At 44.4% G+C, this 16358-nt stretch overlaps 1 protein-coding gene across 1 annotated transcript; it reads right to left on the bottom strand.

Moving 5' to 3' along the window:
* Positions 1–744: 744 nt before the first annotated feature.
* Positions 745–10759, bottom strand: emx3 (empty spiracles homeobox 3). The gene is made up of 3 exons (XM_035650789.2): positions 9340–10759; positions 3118–3302; positions 745–1477 (listed from the first exon to the last, which is right to left on the bottom strand). The coding sequence occupies exons 1-3, from the start codon at positions 9713–9715 to the stop codon at positions 1310–1312; spliced, it is 729 nt and encodes a 242-aa protein (XP_035506682.1). The 5' UTR covers positions 9716–10759; the 3' UTR covers positions 745–1309.
* Between the last annotated feature and the right edge of the window lie 5599 nt (positions 10760–16358).

Here is a 16358-nt window from a genome sequence, read left to right as displayed (position 1 = left end):
GGAGGAGACCATGAACCGGTCCAGGAGGTCCTGGACTACAGCCTGGACCCAGATTACAGCCTGGACATGGACTACTGCCGGGACCTGGACTACAGCTGGGAAGTCCTGGACTACAGCCGGGACCTGGACTACAGCCGGGACCTGGACTACAGCTGGGAAGTCCTGGACTACAGCCGGGACCTGGACTACAGCTGGGAAGTCCTGGACTACAGCCTGGACCCAGATTACAGCCTGGACATGGACTACTGCCGGGACCTGGACTACAGCTGGGAAGTCCTGGACTACAGCCGGGACCTGGACTACAGCTGGGACGTCCTGGACTACAGCCGGGACGTCCTTGACTACAGCCGGGACGTCCTGGACTACAGTCGCGACCTGGACTACAGCCTGGACCCAGATTACAGCCTGGACCTGGACTACAGCCGGGACATCCTGGACTACAGTCGGGACCTGGACTACAGTCGGGACCTGGACTACAGCCTGGACCCAGATTACAGCCTGGACCTGGACTACATCTGGGACCTGGACAACAGCCTGGACCCGGATTATAGCCTGGAACCGGACTACAGTCGGGACCTGGACTACAGCCTGGACCCAGATTACAGCCTGGACCTGGACTACAGCCGGGACATCCTGGACTACAGTCGGGACCTGGACTACATCCTGGACCTTGACTACATCCTGGACCTGGACCACATCCTGGACCTGAACTACATACTGGACCGGGACTACATCTTGGATCTGGACTTGTCATGGTGGAACTAAAACCTGCGAGGCGTCAGATCACCTGACGCTTCAGTGGAGACGTGTCGACCATCACAGACGGAGGATTTTTTTACTTTAACGTTGGTTCAGTGAAGTTCACAGAGACGAGGCTCGCTGTTTCCGTGCAAAGCAGATTTCCCGCCGAGTGAAACTCGTCCCCGTCTGCTGTCGACAGACGCTCAGGAACCTGCAGCAGCTTCTCCTCTCTCGTCCTCTGAAGGGTTTTTTTTCGGGACGCTGGTTTCGTTTGGCACCAAAGTGGAACGGCGAGTTTTTCAGTCAACGGCTGTTTCGTTATTTCCGCCTCTCAGAAGCGTCACGTCTTCCTCGTCAGTCCAACAGGAAGTCACAGTTTGTTAAGCTCCTCCCATCGTCAACTTGTCCTCAACAGGGGAGTCGTGTCCGTCAGACGTCCTGCTGTTGGCCGATGCCTTCAGGGACCGTCAGTCCTCAGAGAGGTGAGCTGTGTGTGTGTGTGTGTGTGTAAGTGTGTGCCTGCGTGTGTGTGTGTGTGTCTTTGTGTGTGTGTGTGTGTGTGTGCAGTCTAGTCCTCGCTGAGGACGTCCACGTCCTCGCCGCCGACCTGCTGCGTGGCTTGTCTCCAGCGGCTGACGTGTTGACTCCCCTTCCTCTTCTGCAGAGCCTCTGGAGACTCCTCCTCCAACTTCTGGCGCTTGTGCTTCGTCCTGCGGTTCTGGAACCAAACCTTCACCTGGACGGGGACACGGGGACACGGGGACGCAGGACACAGGTGTAAATGTCTTCATACTTACACATTATACACACTTTGAACATGATGTCATTATGGAAATGTCCCTTTAATAAATCTGAGCTCGCCCCAGTTTCTACGACTACAACTCGTCACAGAAGCCGTTTCTCTGCGTTCAGGAGTTCTACTGACCTTTGACCTCAGATTACTATAAAGGTGACAGGATTATGACCGAGAGAAGACGCAGTTTGACGCTTTAACTAGTTTATCAAGTGGAACACGTGTGATACAGTGTTGAAGCTTCTGACTGAACATGATGTTTCTCAGTTTAATCACTTGAATCTAAATTTGATCTGTTGAATAATCTCCAGGACACACACACACACACACACACACACACACACAGCCAGGAGACAGTTACTCTCTTTCTTTCAGAGCGGCAGAGCTCGGTTAGCGTAGCTTAGCGTGGCCTGGCGGCCATGACGACCGCCCCCGCAGAAGATCAACACGTCCTGTAATCCGTTAAACAAATGTTCTTTTTTTATAATTTCTATTTTTTATAACAGACGTTGGAAAGTGACGAGTCGTGTCCTCGGGACGAGTCAGGAGCTAAACCAAGTTCATCAACTGACGATCACATGGTTCGTGTGCGGAGTCACGTGACCGACTCTGAATTAAACGTTTAAAAAGCATCACGGTTTTCTGACCACAGAATTATAGTAGAGAGTAGAGTAGAGTAGAGTAGAGTAGTAGAAAACAGAAAATACTCCTGAAGCCAAACAACTTTCAACTCAAAGTAAATGTACTTAGTTACTTTCCAGCGCTGGTTAAAACAACAGAATGAGAAACATCTGATCTTTTCTCTTAACAACCCACAGAGGTGGAAAGTAGCTAAGTACCTTTACTTCACGTACTTGTACTGTACTCGAGTAGTTGTACTTGCTAATGCTGCACGTTTACTTCAGGAACATGACCGTCCCTCAGGAGTTTGCGGTCGTGAGCTGGTGATTGATGAAACTGTGTTAGTTCATCGCGGTCTTGTTAACAGTAACGTCATTTAACGGTAACGTAACGTCGGGTGGCGAGCGGCTCCTCGTGAACGACGACCGCCGTTTATCAGAAGTGACATTTGGAGTTTTGGGATCAGATTCTCTCGTCTATAAAAGTGAAATGAGAGCAGAAGCTGTAATTTACGTCTGATTAATAACTGCTGCTGATTGATGGATCAACTCCCCCCCGTCTCTTCCTGTTGAGAAATTATCTCATAAATTACTGCGGATGATTCACGTCTATTCTCTGGCGTCGGTACTAGTATCACCGTGGCGACCTGATGACAAACACTGTCAGTCACTCCTGGGAAACGGAGACAGGAAGCTGACTAACTGCTGACCCCCCCCCCCCCCCCCCCCCCCCCCCCCCCAACCACACACACACACACACACAAACACACATCATTCCTCTGACCTGGATCTGATCCAGCAGCGTTTAATAAATCATCCTCCTCCTCCTCAGTTTCCCATCATGCCCTGCTCCTCCTCCTCCTCAGTTTCCCATCATGCCCTGCTCCTCCTCCTCCTCAGTTTCCCATCATGCCCTGCTTCTCCTCCTCCTCCTCCTCCTCCTCATTTTCCCATCATGCCTACCTGCGTCTCGGTCAGACACAGCCCGCTGGCCAGCTGCTTCCTCTCGGCTCCGACCACGTAGTGATTCTTCTCGAAGGCTCGCTCCAGACGCAGCAGCTGAGACGGAGAGAACGCCGTCCGGATCCGTTTGGGTTTTCTGGAGAACGGACCGTGAAGCAGAAGGTTCTCCGGACTGGTGTCGTCCCCTGGACACACACACACACACACGGGAGAGACCACAAACATTTTGTCAAACTTGTGTAAATGGCGGCATTGATCACAAGGAGGCGGCAAACTTTTCAAACACATTTAAACCACAACTACAACAATAACAACAGTAACGTCTCCGTGTAGAGTAACGTTTCACAGTTACAATATAATATTTCTCCTTCAGGAAACTTTTTACATCCATCTGACGCCTGAAGAGAACGTGACTGTGACTCAGTCGAGCTCCGAGCGACAGTTCAGCTGATTTTACTTTTCAGCGATGAAGTGATTTGATTCCTCCGCCGCAGAGAAGTGAGACAACCGACAGTGATTTGTTTATCCGACGCGTCGACGCGATGGAAACGCTCGTTCTCCACACACACACACTCAACATCTGCGCTATTTTTCGGACCCTTTATTGAAATTGCACGGAAATCTTTCAATGCATTTTACATAAAAAACAAATCAGCGCCCGAGCGCCCTTCAACCGCCGCCGCTCGCCTGAAAGGAGGCGGCACGCAAAGCCGTCGGTTGGTCGTCGGGGGACAATGATGGCGTGCGTGCAGGAGGCCGATGCCTTCCATCCAACGGTAGGTTCTGTGAAGTGATATTCACATGCAAAGTGGGAGGCGTGGCCTACGACCGCCGGCGTCTCGGTTTTGCAAATGTGACGGTTGATTTCTGTTGAATGTCAAATCAGACGAGATGAAGCTTTCGACGTCGCAACAGAGTCGGACGTGTTTCATCAGTGGTGGAGTCTGGTGTCCACATACTTTTGGCCGTGCGGTGAGTCTTTGATGTGATATCATCAACACAAAATCCAAACTTGATCATGTTCAGTTAAAATCACCTGAACACTGTCGACGGCTTCGAGTCGATTATCAGCTCTTAGGGAAAAGTTAAAGCTTCAATCTGTAACTTTTCCTCAATGAATCGTCTAAAATCTTCACGACTACATCTCCCATGATCCTTCACTGCGTCATCACGACAACTAACTGAGTCCAGAAACCAGGTCCACATCTATAGACCAGGTCATCATCCAGAGACCAGGTCTACGTCCAGAGACCAGGTCTACGTCCAGAGACCAGGTCTACGTCCAGAAACCAGGTCTACATCTATAGACCAGGTCATCATCCAGAGACCAGGTCTACGTCCAGAGACCAGGTCTACGTCCAGAAACCAGGTCTACATCTAGAGACCAGGTCATCATCCAGAGACCAGGTCTACATCTAGAGACCAGGTCATCATCCAGAGACCAGGTCATCATCCAGAGACCAGGTCTACATCTAGAGACCAGGTCATCATCCAGAGACCAGGTCATCATCCAGAGACCAGGTCTACATCCAGAGACCAGGTCTACGTCCAGAGACCAGGTCATCATCCAGAGACCAGGTCATCATCCAGAGACCAGGTCTACATCTAGAGACCAGGTCATCATCCAGAGACCAGGTCATCATCCAGAGACCAGGTCTACATCTAGAGACCAGGTCATCATCCAGAGACCAGGTCATCATCCAGAGACCAGGTCTACATCTAGAGACCAGGTCATCATCCAGAGACCAGGTCATCATCCAGAGACCAGGTCTACATCCAGAGACAAGGTCTACGTCCAGAGACCAGGTCTATGTCCAGAAACCAGGTCTACATCTAGAGACCAGGTCATCATCCAGAGACCAGGTCATCATCCAGAGACCAGGTCATCATCCAGAGACCAGGTCTACATCTAGAGACCAGGTCATCATCCAGAGACCAGGTCTACATCCAGAAACCAGGTCTATGTCCAGAAACCAGGTCTACATCTAGAGCCCAGTTCCACGACCAGAGACCAGTTCCACGTCCAGAACAGGTCCACATCCAGAGTCCAGTTCCATGTCCAGAGTCTAGTTCCAGGTCCAGACCAGGTCCAGGTCAACAGACCAGGTCCACGTCTAGAGTCCAGTTCCACGTCCAGAGTCTAGTTTCAGGTCCAGACCAGTTTTACATTTTGAGACCAGGTCCAGAGACCAGTTCTGGCTCTGTGGTTAAAGTCAGTGAATGAAAAACAAAACCACCATTTTTGTTTTTCTGTATCAGTTTTATCTGATGATGATGATGATGATGATGATGATGATGATGATGATGATGATGAAGACCATGTGATGCTGTTGAAACTTCCAGAACAGCTGCTTGGTCCCCAAGTAGCGGGACGTCAAACTGTCCCGGGACCTCAGGTGCAGACCCTCACATGTCCACCTGAGCCTGAACCATCCAGACACAGGAGGAGGAAGAGGAGGAGGAGGAAGAGGAAGAGGAAGAGGAAGAAGAAGGAGAAGGAGGAGTAGGAGGAGGAGGAAGAGGAGGAAGTGACCTGAGCGACAGGTGACTGCTGTTTAAATTGTTTCTGCTCAGATGAATCACAAACAAACTTCTTTTGCTTCCTTATCCTGATGTGATTCGTCCGCACTCACTCACACACACACACACACACACTTGCACACACACACTCACTCACACACACACACACACACTCGCACACACGCACACACGCACACACACACACACACACACACACACACTTGCACACACACACACACACACACACACACACTTGCACACACACACTCACTCACACACACACACACACACACACACACACTGCTCACCACAGCACGAGATGTGGATTAATCTGCCTCTGCACATAGTCCCCAAAAAGGTCACTGTGAGTAAAGTTTGATCAGAGTTTTTAATACTTTAGTTTTATCAAGATTAATTTTTAAACTGCGTGAGACACAATTGAAATGATGAGACACATAATCAGTGACAGAACTTAAAGTTCAACTTATTAATACCTGAGGGTTTTTTTCCTCCACTTGAACTAAACTGGTTGTGAGAAACTGTGTTGACTCTGAGATTAGTGACACCGAGTCAACAGCAGCGGGTGTAATTAAATCCTCAGCTGATGTTGTTATTAATGACATCATTACATCTGAATGTGAATTTTAATAAATGAGACGAGGGTTGAACCGGTCCGATTTACTAAACTCTGACGGAGCCTGAAGACAAACCGCTGCTTCGTTTTATCTTTTTTATCACGTCAGAAGTCATTGTACGGGTAATATTCTTCTTTTATTATTGAGATTATAACAGAAACAGTTTGTTGATGAACTGTTAAACGAGTTAAATGATAAACTGCTTTTTATGTTTGTGTGAAAAATCACAGTCAATCTGAAAAACTAAAACAAAATATATGAATGAACTTTAAATTTTAATTAATATTTCCACAAGGTTTAATAGCAGCGATAATTTGTTATTTACATTTTTTTTTTCCCGACACATTTGTACGTCAGTTGTGTGATGAAATCCTCTGCAGATTAGATCAGTAATTAGATTAATAATTTTTCGAACTGTGAGGACGGTGATTGACAGCGACGAGCGCCGATCAGCTCAGACGAGTCAGTCGCGAGGTCAGTGTACCTGAGGTCAAAGGTCATGAAGCAAAGAGACAAACTCCATGTTTCTGTGATTTCACTCGTCGTCGTTAATGTGTCATTTGTTTTCTTCATCCATCCATCCATCCATCCATCGACAGAAAAGTTCACGGTGACGTGGTCACGCGTCTCCATTTGAAACTCCATGTTTGATTTAATACAAAAACAACAACGTCTCAGGTTTTTAAAACATGGAACTGAAACACGATCAATCAATCAATCAGTTTTCTGTGGATCAATCAATTGATCGATGCTCAAGGTGACAAACTGACACTATTCAGGGAAACACACGTTGTGAAATCCTACTGACACTGAACGTGTCATCGGGAGCTTCATTTAAATTTTTAAAAAACTTTACTGAATCTTATCAATGAACATAAAAGTGACCTTTGACCTGTGACCTTTGACACTGTCACTCACAGGAAGTTTTACTCTTCAGCCTTAGAGCTCAGAGGAAACTAAGGAAAACCGGACATTAATAAGTGAAAATGAACGTGTGAATAAAGTTTTCTTCTTATATATTCTAAATATAATATATTATTGGCTATACATACTTTATATAAATACTCTATATATTTATATATTTCAGAATGATTCCATCTTTTTAACTAATGAACAAATTAACCTATTTATTTTTTTTGATTTGATTTGGACATTTGTTTCATAGATAAACATTGCAGATGTAATTTAACATTTAATTAATTCATTGTTATCATTTTGTTCAGTTTTTTTTAAAATTAACGTTGATTACTTTTGTGTTTTATTTAGTGTGATGATGTCATTATTTTATCTGATTATTAATGTTATTATTACTATTATTATTATGACAATATTTAATCAAACAGGATATCATTATTTTTTTACTCCTGATTTCCTCCGAATTCATTATTTTATTTCGGCATATTCTCTCTTGATTCACGAAAATGTATACTTTTTATTAGATTAATTTCTCTCTGAAACATTTCAGATTAAATTAGTTTGATTTTATCTTCGTCACTTTCTCTTCTTCTTCTTCTTGTTTTGTAATTTAAAAAAATATTTTTCCAAACTCATGTCACGATCGTGAAACAAAAACTCAATTTTAGTGTTTTTATACGTTAATAATAAACCAGATATTAATATATTCAGTGACAATAATCAGTCAGGACAAGCACAGAGTTTAGACTGACAACACTTTTACAACTATAATAATAATAATGATAATAATAATAATAATGAAATAAGTAAATAACATATATATACTTTATATGTGTGTATATATATGTATATATATACATATATATATGTGTGTGTGTGTGTGTGTGTGTTTTGTATATTAAATTAGACAAACGTGATTTTCACATGACTCAGGCTGATTTTTCTTTTCCAGATGTGAACGACAGATTTAATTTTAGACACAAAAACTTTAAAAGACTTTGAAAAATCCATTTAAAAGAAGAATAATGAAAAATAAGATCCGTTTCTCATACTGAAGAGTAAATTAGTAACTATTTTCTTCCATAATTCCATAAAAGGCGCTGAAGTAAAACAGAAAACAATTCAAACTAATTTTAAAAAGTCACCGAACTTTCTCTCGGAATCAAAACGATATAAACAATAATCAAACAGCCGCGATCATAAATTTAAAAAAACTTCCGGATTAATTTATTTTTTCTATTTGTACGTGATGCAGTATTTTATGAGTCTACACAGACACAGTACACATCAGTACACACACAGTGTACATAACTCAAAAAGTTATTTGATGAGAACAAAACGAAGGGTCGTGACGTCACCGTCACCGACACCTGACGTCCACGTCACATTTGATATAACATATTAATTAACAGCAGCTGCAGATTCCCTCATTAATTATTAGTCAACTAAACTTTGTTTTAATGAGGAAATATTAACATATTTTATATATATGTAATGATAATAACTTACAGTCGACCGACCTGCAGCGGAGATATGGAAACAAAAACATCATAATAATTCCAGTCGGCAAATTAAAATATATATAAAACACAAATTTTAAAAAATCTAATCATAACTAAGAGCGTGTGTGTGCGTTTAATATGATAATGAAATATAATAATAATATAAGCATCAGCAGAAGACGCTGCAATAAAAAACGATCATATTGAATAAATATGAAGAATAAACTTCTAATGTTAATAATAATGAATACGATAAAATTCTGATGGATACATTTATGTATCATCATCCTCATCATCATCACTCAACGATCAGCACTAAGCTGGTTTATATTAAATCCTCAGTAACATGTATGGATGCTGATGATTGACAGCGTGCGACGTGTGAAATGTGACGAGGAGAATCTGCAGATCGGAAAGAAAAAATAAAACTAAAGAAAAGTGCGAGATGAACATGAGATGAATTCGATATGAATATGATCCTGACGGTAATTTATTGTTCATAAACTCTCGGAGCTTTGTCGATGAAAAGTGGGGAAGAGACAAAAGTGACTGAAATCAAATCAAACTAAATATTAAAATACTACAAAAATATGACAGCCGCCCTCTGCCCCCTGCCCCCTGCCCCGCTCCCGCCCCCTGCCCCGGCTCACCTGTGAAGCGGTGTCCCAGGTAGCGGCTCCGCAGCACCCAGGGGTAGAAGCTGAGCGCGTCCCGGTGCTGCGGGCTGAAGAAGCCCTGCGGGGGGATCTGCAGCGGGTGCAGCGGCAGCGCGCCGGGGCTCTGCGCGTGCGGCCCGGGCTCCTGCAGCACCATGTCCGGCCCGGCCGAGTACAAAGTTCTCCCGCTGCTGCCCTGGAAGCAGGAGCCGAAGATCCCGGCGGCGGCGGCGGCGGCCGCTGGGTGCATGGACTCCGGGAACCGGAGAGCCGTGGGCCGGATGGGCTCATCCCCGGAGCCGTGGCCGCTCGCCTCCTTCCCGACCAGGGACTCGATGGTGAAGCATTTCTTGCCGCTGCGCTGGAACATGGTGACGCACCTGGAGCTGAGCGGGACACGGTGCAGCTTCGATCGATCGCTCCGGTTAGTCCACTTCAGAGAGCCAGCCCCCCCCGGAGAGCCATGCCTCTCTCTCCCCGGCGGTCCTCCCGTAAGTCCCGGTTCTCTCGCACCTGGAGGCGGGTGAAGTTGCCTCTCACCTGGGTCCGGGGCGGTGTCCCGGCTGCGCTGCGCCGCGGCCGCGGGTTCAGACTCGGACCAAACCCAACTCCTCCTTGTGGAAGTGTCCGGGACGAGGAGCGGGGCGATGCTGCGGCGGCAGCCGGGTTCGAGCAGAGAGCGGCGGGGCTGCGGGACTCGGATCAGTCGGTGTCTCCTCGCCGCCGCGTGCTGGAGTGTGTGTGTGTGTGTGTGTGTGTGTGTCAGTCAAGCGGCGGCGCGCTGATACCTGCCCTGCCCTCCGCCAGAGGTGCGCCGAGCATGCGCACTGGCCGCGCCGCCGACAGCCATTTTGTTGTCGGTGGACGCGCGTCACTGAGATCTAACTTTTATTTCATCGCGCCGGTCGCTCTGACCTCTGTGACCCCCGCGCGCGGGCCTGAGCTCATCAACGTGACGTCATTCATCTGAACGCATCGGGACAGTGACGTCAGCTCTCAGAAGCAGACACGTGACTCACCAGAGACTCGTCAACAAAAATGATCATAACCAAGAGAAGAACTTAATTTGTGATCTGCTGCAAATGTACGGTTAAGAGAAAAACTGGAAGGAAAAAAAAACTTGACATGATTTTGTTTGTTTGTTTGTTTGTTTGTTTGTCAGGTTTCAAAGTGAACTTGTTGTGAGGATGAAACGTGGAGCAACAAAGATTATCCATGAAATGTATTATTATGATTATGAATCATAAAAATCATAATAATCATCATAATCATCATAATCATCATAATAAAACATTTGATTTGTCTGCGCCTTTTAAAGACGCCCAAAGCATTAACAAAACCTTAATAATAAATCAACAAATGTAGCAATAGTGATATCATTTTATAACTTTTTTGACATCTTCCCCAATTTCCCAGAGAATAAACTGGATCCTGTTGAAAAGAAAGAAAATCTGACTATTCTAATATACTATTAAGTGTGTGAGATTTGGTGCAGATCTGAAATAATAATCTAGATCTGATGGATCTAACTACTGGGGAAAAAAAGGAAAAGCTTAAATAGAAGCAATAAACAGAATCTGAGAAGAAAGATGCTGAATATTATCTGTTCATGCAGAAAGATCATTGAAGAAGTGAAAAACTCTTACAACAAGATGATTAATCTCATATTTCCAAATCTGAAATTTTAAATCTTGTCGAATAGAACAGAACCACTTCCTGTTTTTCTCGAGGTGTTAGTTCACATGTTAGTTCACATGTTAGTTCACGTTAGTTCACATGTTAGTTCACATGTTAGTTCACATGTTAGTTCACATGTTAGTTCACATGTTAGTTCACATATTAGTTTGTGTTAGTTCACGTTAGTTCACGTCGTCCGATTCATATAAAACTGTTCATTCTGGAAAACGTGGAGAAAGTCGATTAAAGGCTGTTGACAGAGATTTATGATTTATGGATTAATAAAAAAAAATATTTGAAATAAATCTCCTCTAAAAAGAACTTTGACTCGTGAAAGTCGACGACAGGAAACAAAAAAGAATCAACTGAAGAAGAATCATGTAAAAAAGTTTTATTCTTTATTTTCTGACCTCGTTCAAACGATGCACCTTTCGTTTTTTTTAATGCATTTATGAATTGGAAAAATCAACTTTCAGTTTGATTATTGGAGATTTATTGATTTAGTGAATTTACAGGACGACTGTGAGAGGGTGAAGGAGGTTTCCTCTGACCTTTGACCTCAGGGTCAATTGTCTTGTTCTGTGTCAACTGACCTGTCACTCAGGGTGAGACACACACACACACACACACACACACACACGGACATGTCTTTGTGACTTCTGAGGACATTACATTTTCTTACATTCATTTCCTGGAGGACTTTTTATTCTTTTACCTTTAACCTTAAAACAAATCTTCACCTGAAAGTGATTTATCCAACTTGTGGGGATTCTCTCTCTCTCTCTCTCTCTCTCTCTCTCACACACACACACACACACACACACACACACACACACACATTCACTTCAGTGCATAATGAATTTATATTAAACGTGACAAAACAATATGATTTGCACTTTGACACTTGATGGTCGGCACATCAGAGAAGTATGACTCCTCTCTGAACGTTAATATTTAAAAAAGTAAACCTTATACAATATTCTTTATCAATATTTAAATATTTAAAAATCTGAATGAACTGAATGAGTCAGTATCAAATGAAATGAGTTGGAACGGCTCCAGTTGTAGTCAAAAGTTGACCTGTGTAATGAGTTATGGTGAAATATTAACAATTTAAAGAGTCTGACTCTTTATATAAATACACTTGTATGCTTAGATTTTATTAAATATATATATTTTTTTAAAGTTAAAGGAAGCGGGGAACAGGTGTGAGGAGGACGGTGGACTGGGGGGCGGGGTCCGACCGATGGTGGTGGGTGTGGCCTCCCAGTCCGGCTCCTCAGTTCGACGTGGTGTCACTTTCTCCTCCAACGTGAATATTTTCTGTTTCTCATCACAGAAAACGAGGCGTTTAGAAGACGCCGTCGCACTCCAGCTGCGGGAAAGTCCTGTTGGTTCTTCGTTGGCTAAAGTGACCGTGAGTTGTTCTTGTTGGAAACTCAGAAAAAAACATAAAGATGCAGAGTGACCACGAGGAGGCGTTAAACAAATTAAATCCAATGGAAAATGAGAAGAAATATTCTCAAAATGAATAAAATTAGATGCAAAACAACTAGAAGATCACAGAGTACTTATTATATGATGTATAGTGAGACGCAAAATTAGCAAAAGACTTTAAAACAACCTGGAGGACGTCCGGGGGCCTTGTACACGTCTGGGACCCCGGGGCCCCGTTGTCTTATCACAAAGCTCATTTAAATGAAGCTGTGATGTTGACTAACGGACGGACGGAGGCGTTCAGCTGCGTCGCAAAGAGGAACATGAGGCGGCACATGCGCGGGGCCGCTCGTCACCTCTCGGACTCGATCCCGTTCCGGACCCCGACTCTTCCTCCGGCTTCGGGACCTGGGGGACAAATGCCCGGCCCCATTCACGAGCCTCTAATTGCGGCCCGGGAAGCTCCACAAAGGCCCCCTGCCTCCTCCTTCAATGGGCCGCCCTGCGGAGGCCCGTGTGAACCGCCGAGCCCCCCCCCCCCCTCCAATCCTGCCTCAGTGTGTCGCCCCAAACCCCCCCCCCACTTGTTAATTAATAGGCCTCACTGGCAGATCTGGATCCTGCACGGATTTGATTGAAGGCGACCATTAGCATCTATTAATTTCGCCTCTGGCGTTTCATCGCCGGCACTGAAAGGAGGAATTAAGTGGTGTGAGTTATTGTGAGGCGCTGGAGGTGCGAGGCTGAGTTAAAGTGTGAGCATTGTCCCGCGGCCTGGAGCCGGCTAACTGCTGCTAAGCCCTCTTGACGGCGAAGGGGCGCCTCCTCTCATTAGGGCCCAACAAGGGGAAAGATATTAACAGGAAATAACTGCAAATTTCTCTTTTCCACTTTTAATCTCTCCCCTTTGTGTCGCACGTGAAAAGGTCACTTAGAGACGTGAAAGGCGGCGGCGAGGAGGAAGAGAGAAGCCGGGCCGGCGACCGGGTCGTCCAGACGACGGACGTCACGAGTTCGTCTTTGCGCGAGGACGAGCGGCTGCAGGACGGTCGGGCGACAAAACACGCAGTTTGAAAACCAGATTATATTCGGGGTTAGGAGGATGCCCCGGTTTATCAAACGCCTTTATCCCCGGCTGAACTCTGAGTTCTCACACCACGGTTAACAGACCTAGACAACTCCTTTAGTAACTGTGGGTAAGTTCGGGTTGCGCGTTGCTCCGTAGGTTATAACTGCCCCTCCCGACCCGCAGGAAGCAACGGCGCCAAAAAAACAACAGCAACAACACGTTGAGCTTCACCTTCAAACCCGAGGACTTCGCCACGGCAACGCACCGTTACTGAGGCGTAGAGAATGTACGAAAAAGTCGTCCATGATTTTGTACAAAAGTCAACTGCAAAAAATATGTTTATTCCGACGAATTGTACGTCGGCAGAGCGCCACCTACTGTACCGGAGGAGGAGTTACTCCCGTCATTCTTCCCCGCTCATGTATACGGGGAGAGCTGGCATCAGAGACAAATCACTTCACTTCCTTCAACCGCCTCAAATATAGAGTCAGAAACCACAGAGACCTTGAAAGAAAACCTGACTTGAAATTGAATCAGAAGTCACTTTTTTTTTGCACTAAAGGAGACGTGACGCCGCCGACAGGCGAGCGAATGAAACGCACCCTGACCTCCTTTGAAACGACACTTTCCTCCAGGTTTAAAATCAAAAGGAAGAACAAGTCGAGAACACAAACAGAGCTGGTGATTTCAGATGACTTAATGAGGAGCTGTACAGACTCAACTTTTTTTAATTTGACATCTTATGTCATGAATTTTATGGAGTCAAAGATTTTTTTTTTTGCTCTTTCAACCTAAAGATAAAACTGACTGACGCCTTCTTCTCCTCCATTTCTTTCATCCTCCTTCACTTTTCTGTTTCCTCATTCATCCATTCTTGCTTTTCACACACACACTCTCTCACACACACACACACACACACACACACACACACACACACTCACACTCTCGGCTCTGCTTCAGGTGTTTCCAGGTGGCTGTGAAGTGCCATGGGAACACTGTGACATGACAGCAGAGGCTGTGACCCATAGCAAGCACACACACACACGCACACACACACACGGACACACACACACTCTCAGCGGGGGCTGACCTGCAGGTTTCAGGTATTGTCTCGGCTTGTCAAACAGCCACTGACACACTGATCCCTTTACATCCGCTCAGCGCTTCTCACACACACACACACACACACACACACACACACACACACAAACACACACACACACAGATCAAACTGGCCTCCTGGGCCTCCACATTCAGAGTCTGGGTCAAACACTCGTCAGTGTTTCTGAACCTGATGTCACAGGAAGTCGAGTCAGAGCAGTTTTATATTATACGTTTCTATATTTAATAATAGATTACAATTATAAACAACAGGAGATTAATAATAATAATATTATGAACATATTTGGTCTAGTTGTCATGATAATTAGAAAAAGGCTAAAGAGTTAAATTAAATTCTGTTTAACTTCGTCTAACACCGAATCACAACAGACATTACCTCAAGGCACTTTACAGATTATTATACTATATCAAACAATATTATATTATATTATATTATATTATATTATATTATAATAAAGATCAACCCAGTTTTTCCCTCGATGTTCGGACACCTGTTTACAGTGTAACCCTAAATTCAGCCTTTTTGCTGTTGTTGTTGTTGTTGTTGTTGCTGCTGCTGCTGTTGCTGTTGTTGTTGTTGTTGTTGCTGCTGCTGTTGTTGCTGTTGTTGTTGCTGCTGTTGCTGTTGTTGTTGTTGTTGCTGCTGTTGTTGTTGCTGTTGCTGTTGTTGCTGCTGTTGTTGTTGCTGTTGTTGTTGCTGCTGTTGTTGTTGTTGCTGCTGTTGTTGTTGTTGCTGCTGTTGTTGTTGTTGTTTTTGTTGTCGTTGTTGCTGCTGTTGTTGTTTTTTGATGTTGTTGTTGTTCTTGTTGCAACAGCATAAAGATCCATAACGTTTAAGCAGCTTAAATCCCAACAGCAGCTGATGAGCAAACGGCCACAGTCCTCTGCTGCCCTCTAGTGGCCGTAGAGACGTTTTACACATCAGAGCCATAAGATGATTGTTGGAAAAGAAGGAAACAGAGGAATCACACAGTTCAGGTCGTTTTACAGATAAATCCTGAGATAATATTTCAGATGTTTTCTTAGCTCTAACTTTGACACATTCAGATCTGAGACAACTTTTTCAGGATCAGGCTGCTTGTTTTGCTTTCAGTGAAACTCGGTGTTGGAGTTTCTTCCTCGATGATTTGTGCTTTTATGTTTAGTTCCTTTTTCTGTATTTGTGTGTTGAAACGATCAAAATATAATAAGTCATACAAACATCAAAGTTTATGAGGTCAGAAATTTTTACAATACAATAATTCATGATGAATGTCATTTTAGCTTAAGTCATGATAAATGTCCCTCGTTTAATGTTTAATAAGTAATAAAATGTCAGTATGATTCGTTGTAAAACTATAACTGTGCAGTAGGTCATAGTAATGTCATAAATGTCAGTGTATCAAGAATGATTTCATAATACAAGTCATAAATCTGTCACTGTACGATAAATCAAATGAAATGTCACAGTTTGATGAGTCATAAAAAATCTGTCTGTGAACTGTGTCTCTGTCATCTCCTCGTGTTTTACAGCTGCTGAATCATCACCTTCATCACCTTCATCACCTGCTGGGAGAAACGTCCAGCCTCTGTTTTTTTGTTGATATTTTGTCGGGAATCAAATCATCTTTATTGCATTCAAATGAAGCTCGGATATTTATGAGTCAATGCATTTATTTAGTGAGATAAACTCTCCCTCTGTTGATCAGAGTGGACATGAAAAGTCTTC

Source organism: Scophthalmus maximus, chromosome 9 (assembly GCF_022379125.1).
Source record: "Scophthalmus maximus strain ysfricsl-2021 chromosome 9, ASM2237912v1, whole genome shotgun sequence".
Taxonomy (NCBI): Eukaryota; Metazoa; Chordata; class Actinopteri; order Pleuronectiformes; family Scophthalmidae; genus Scophthalmus; species Scophthalmus maximus.
Note: the sequence above shows the minus strand (reverse complement) of the source record. Positions and strands in the feature narration are given on the sequence as shown.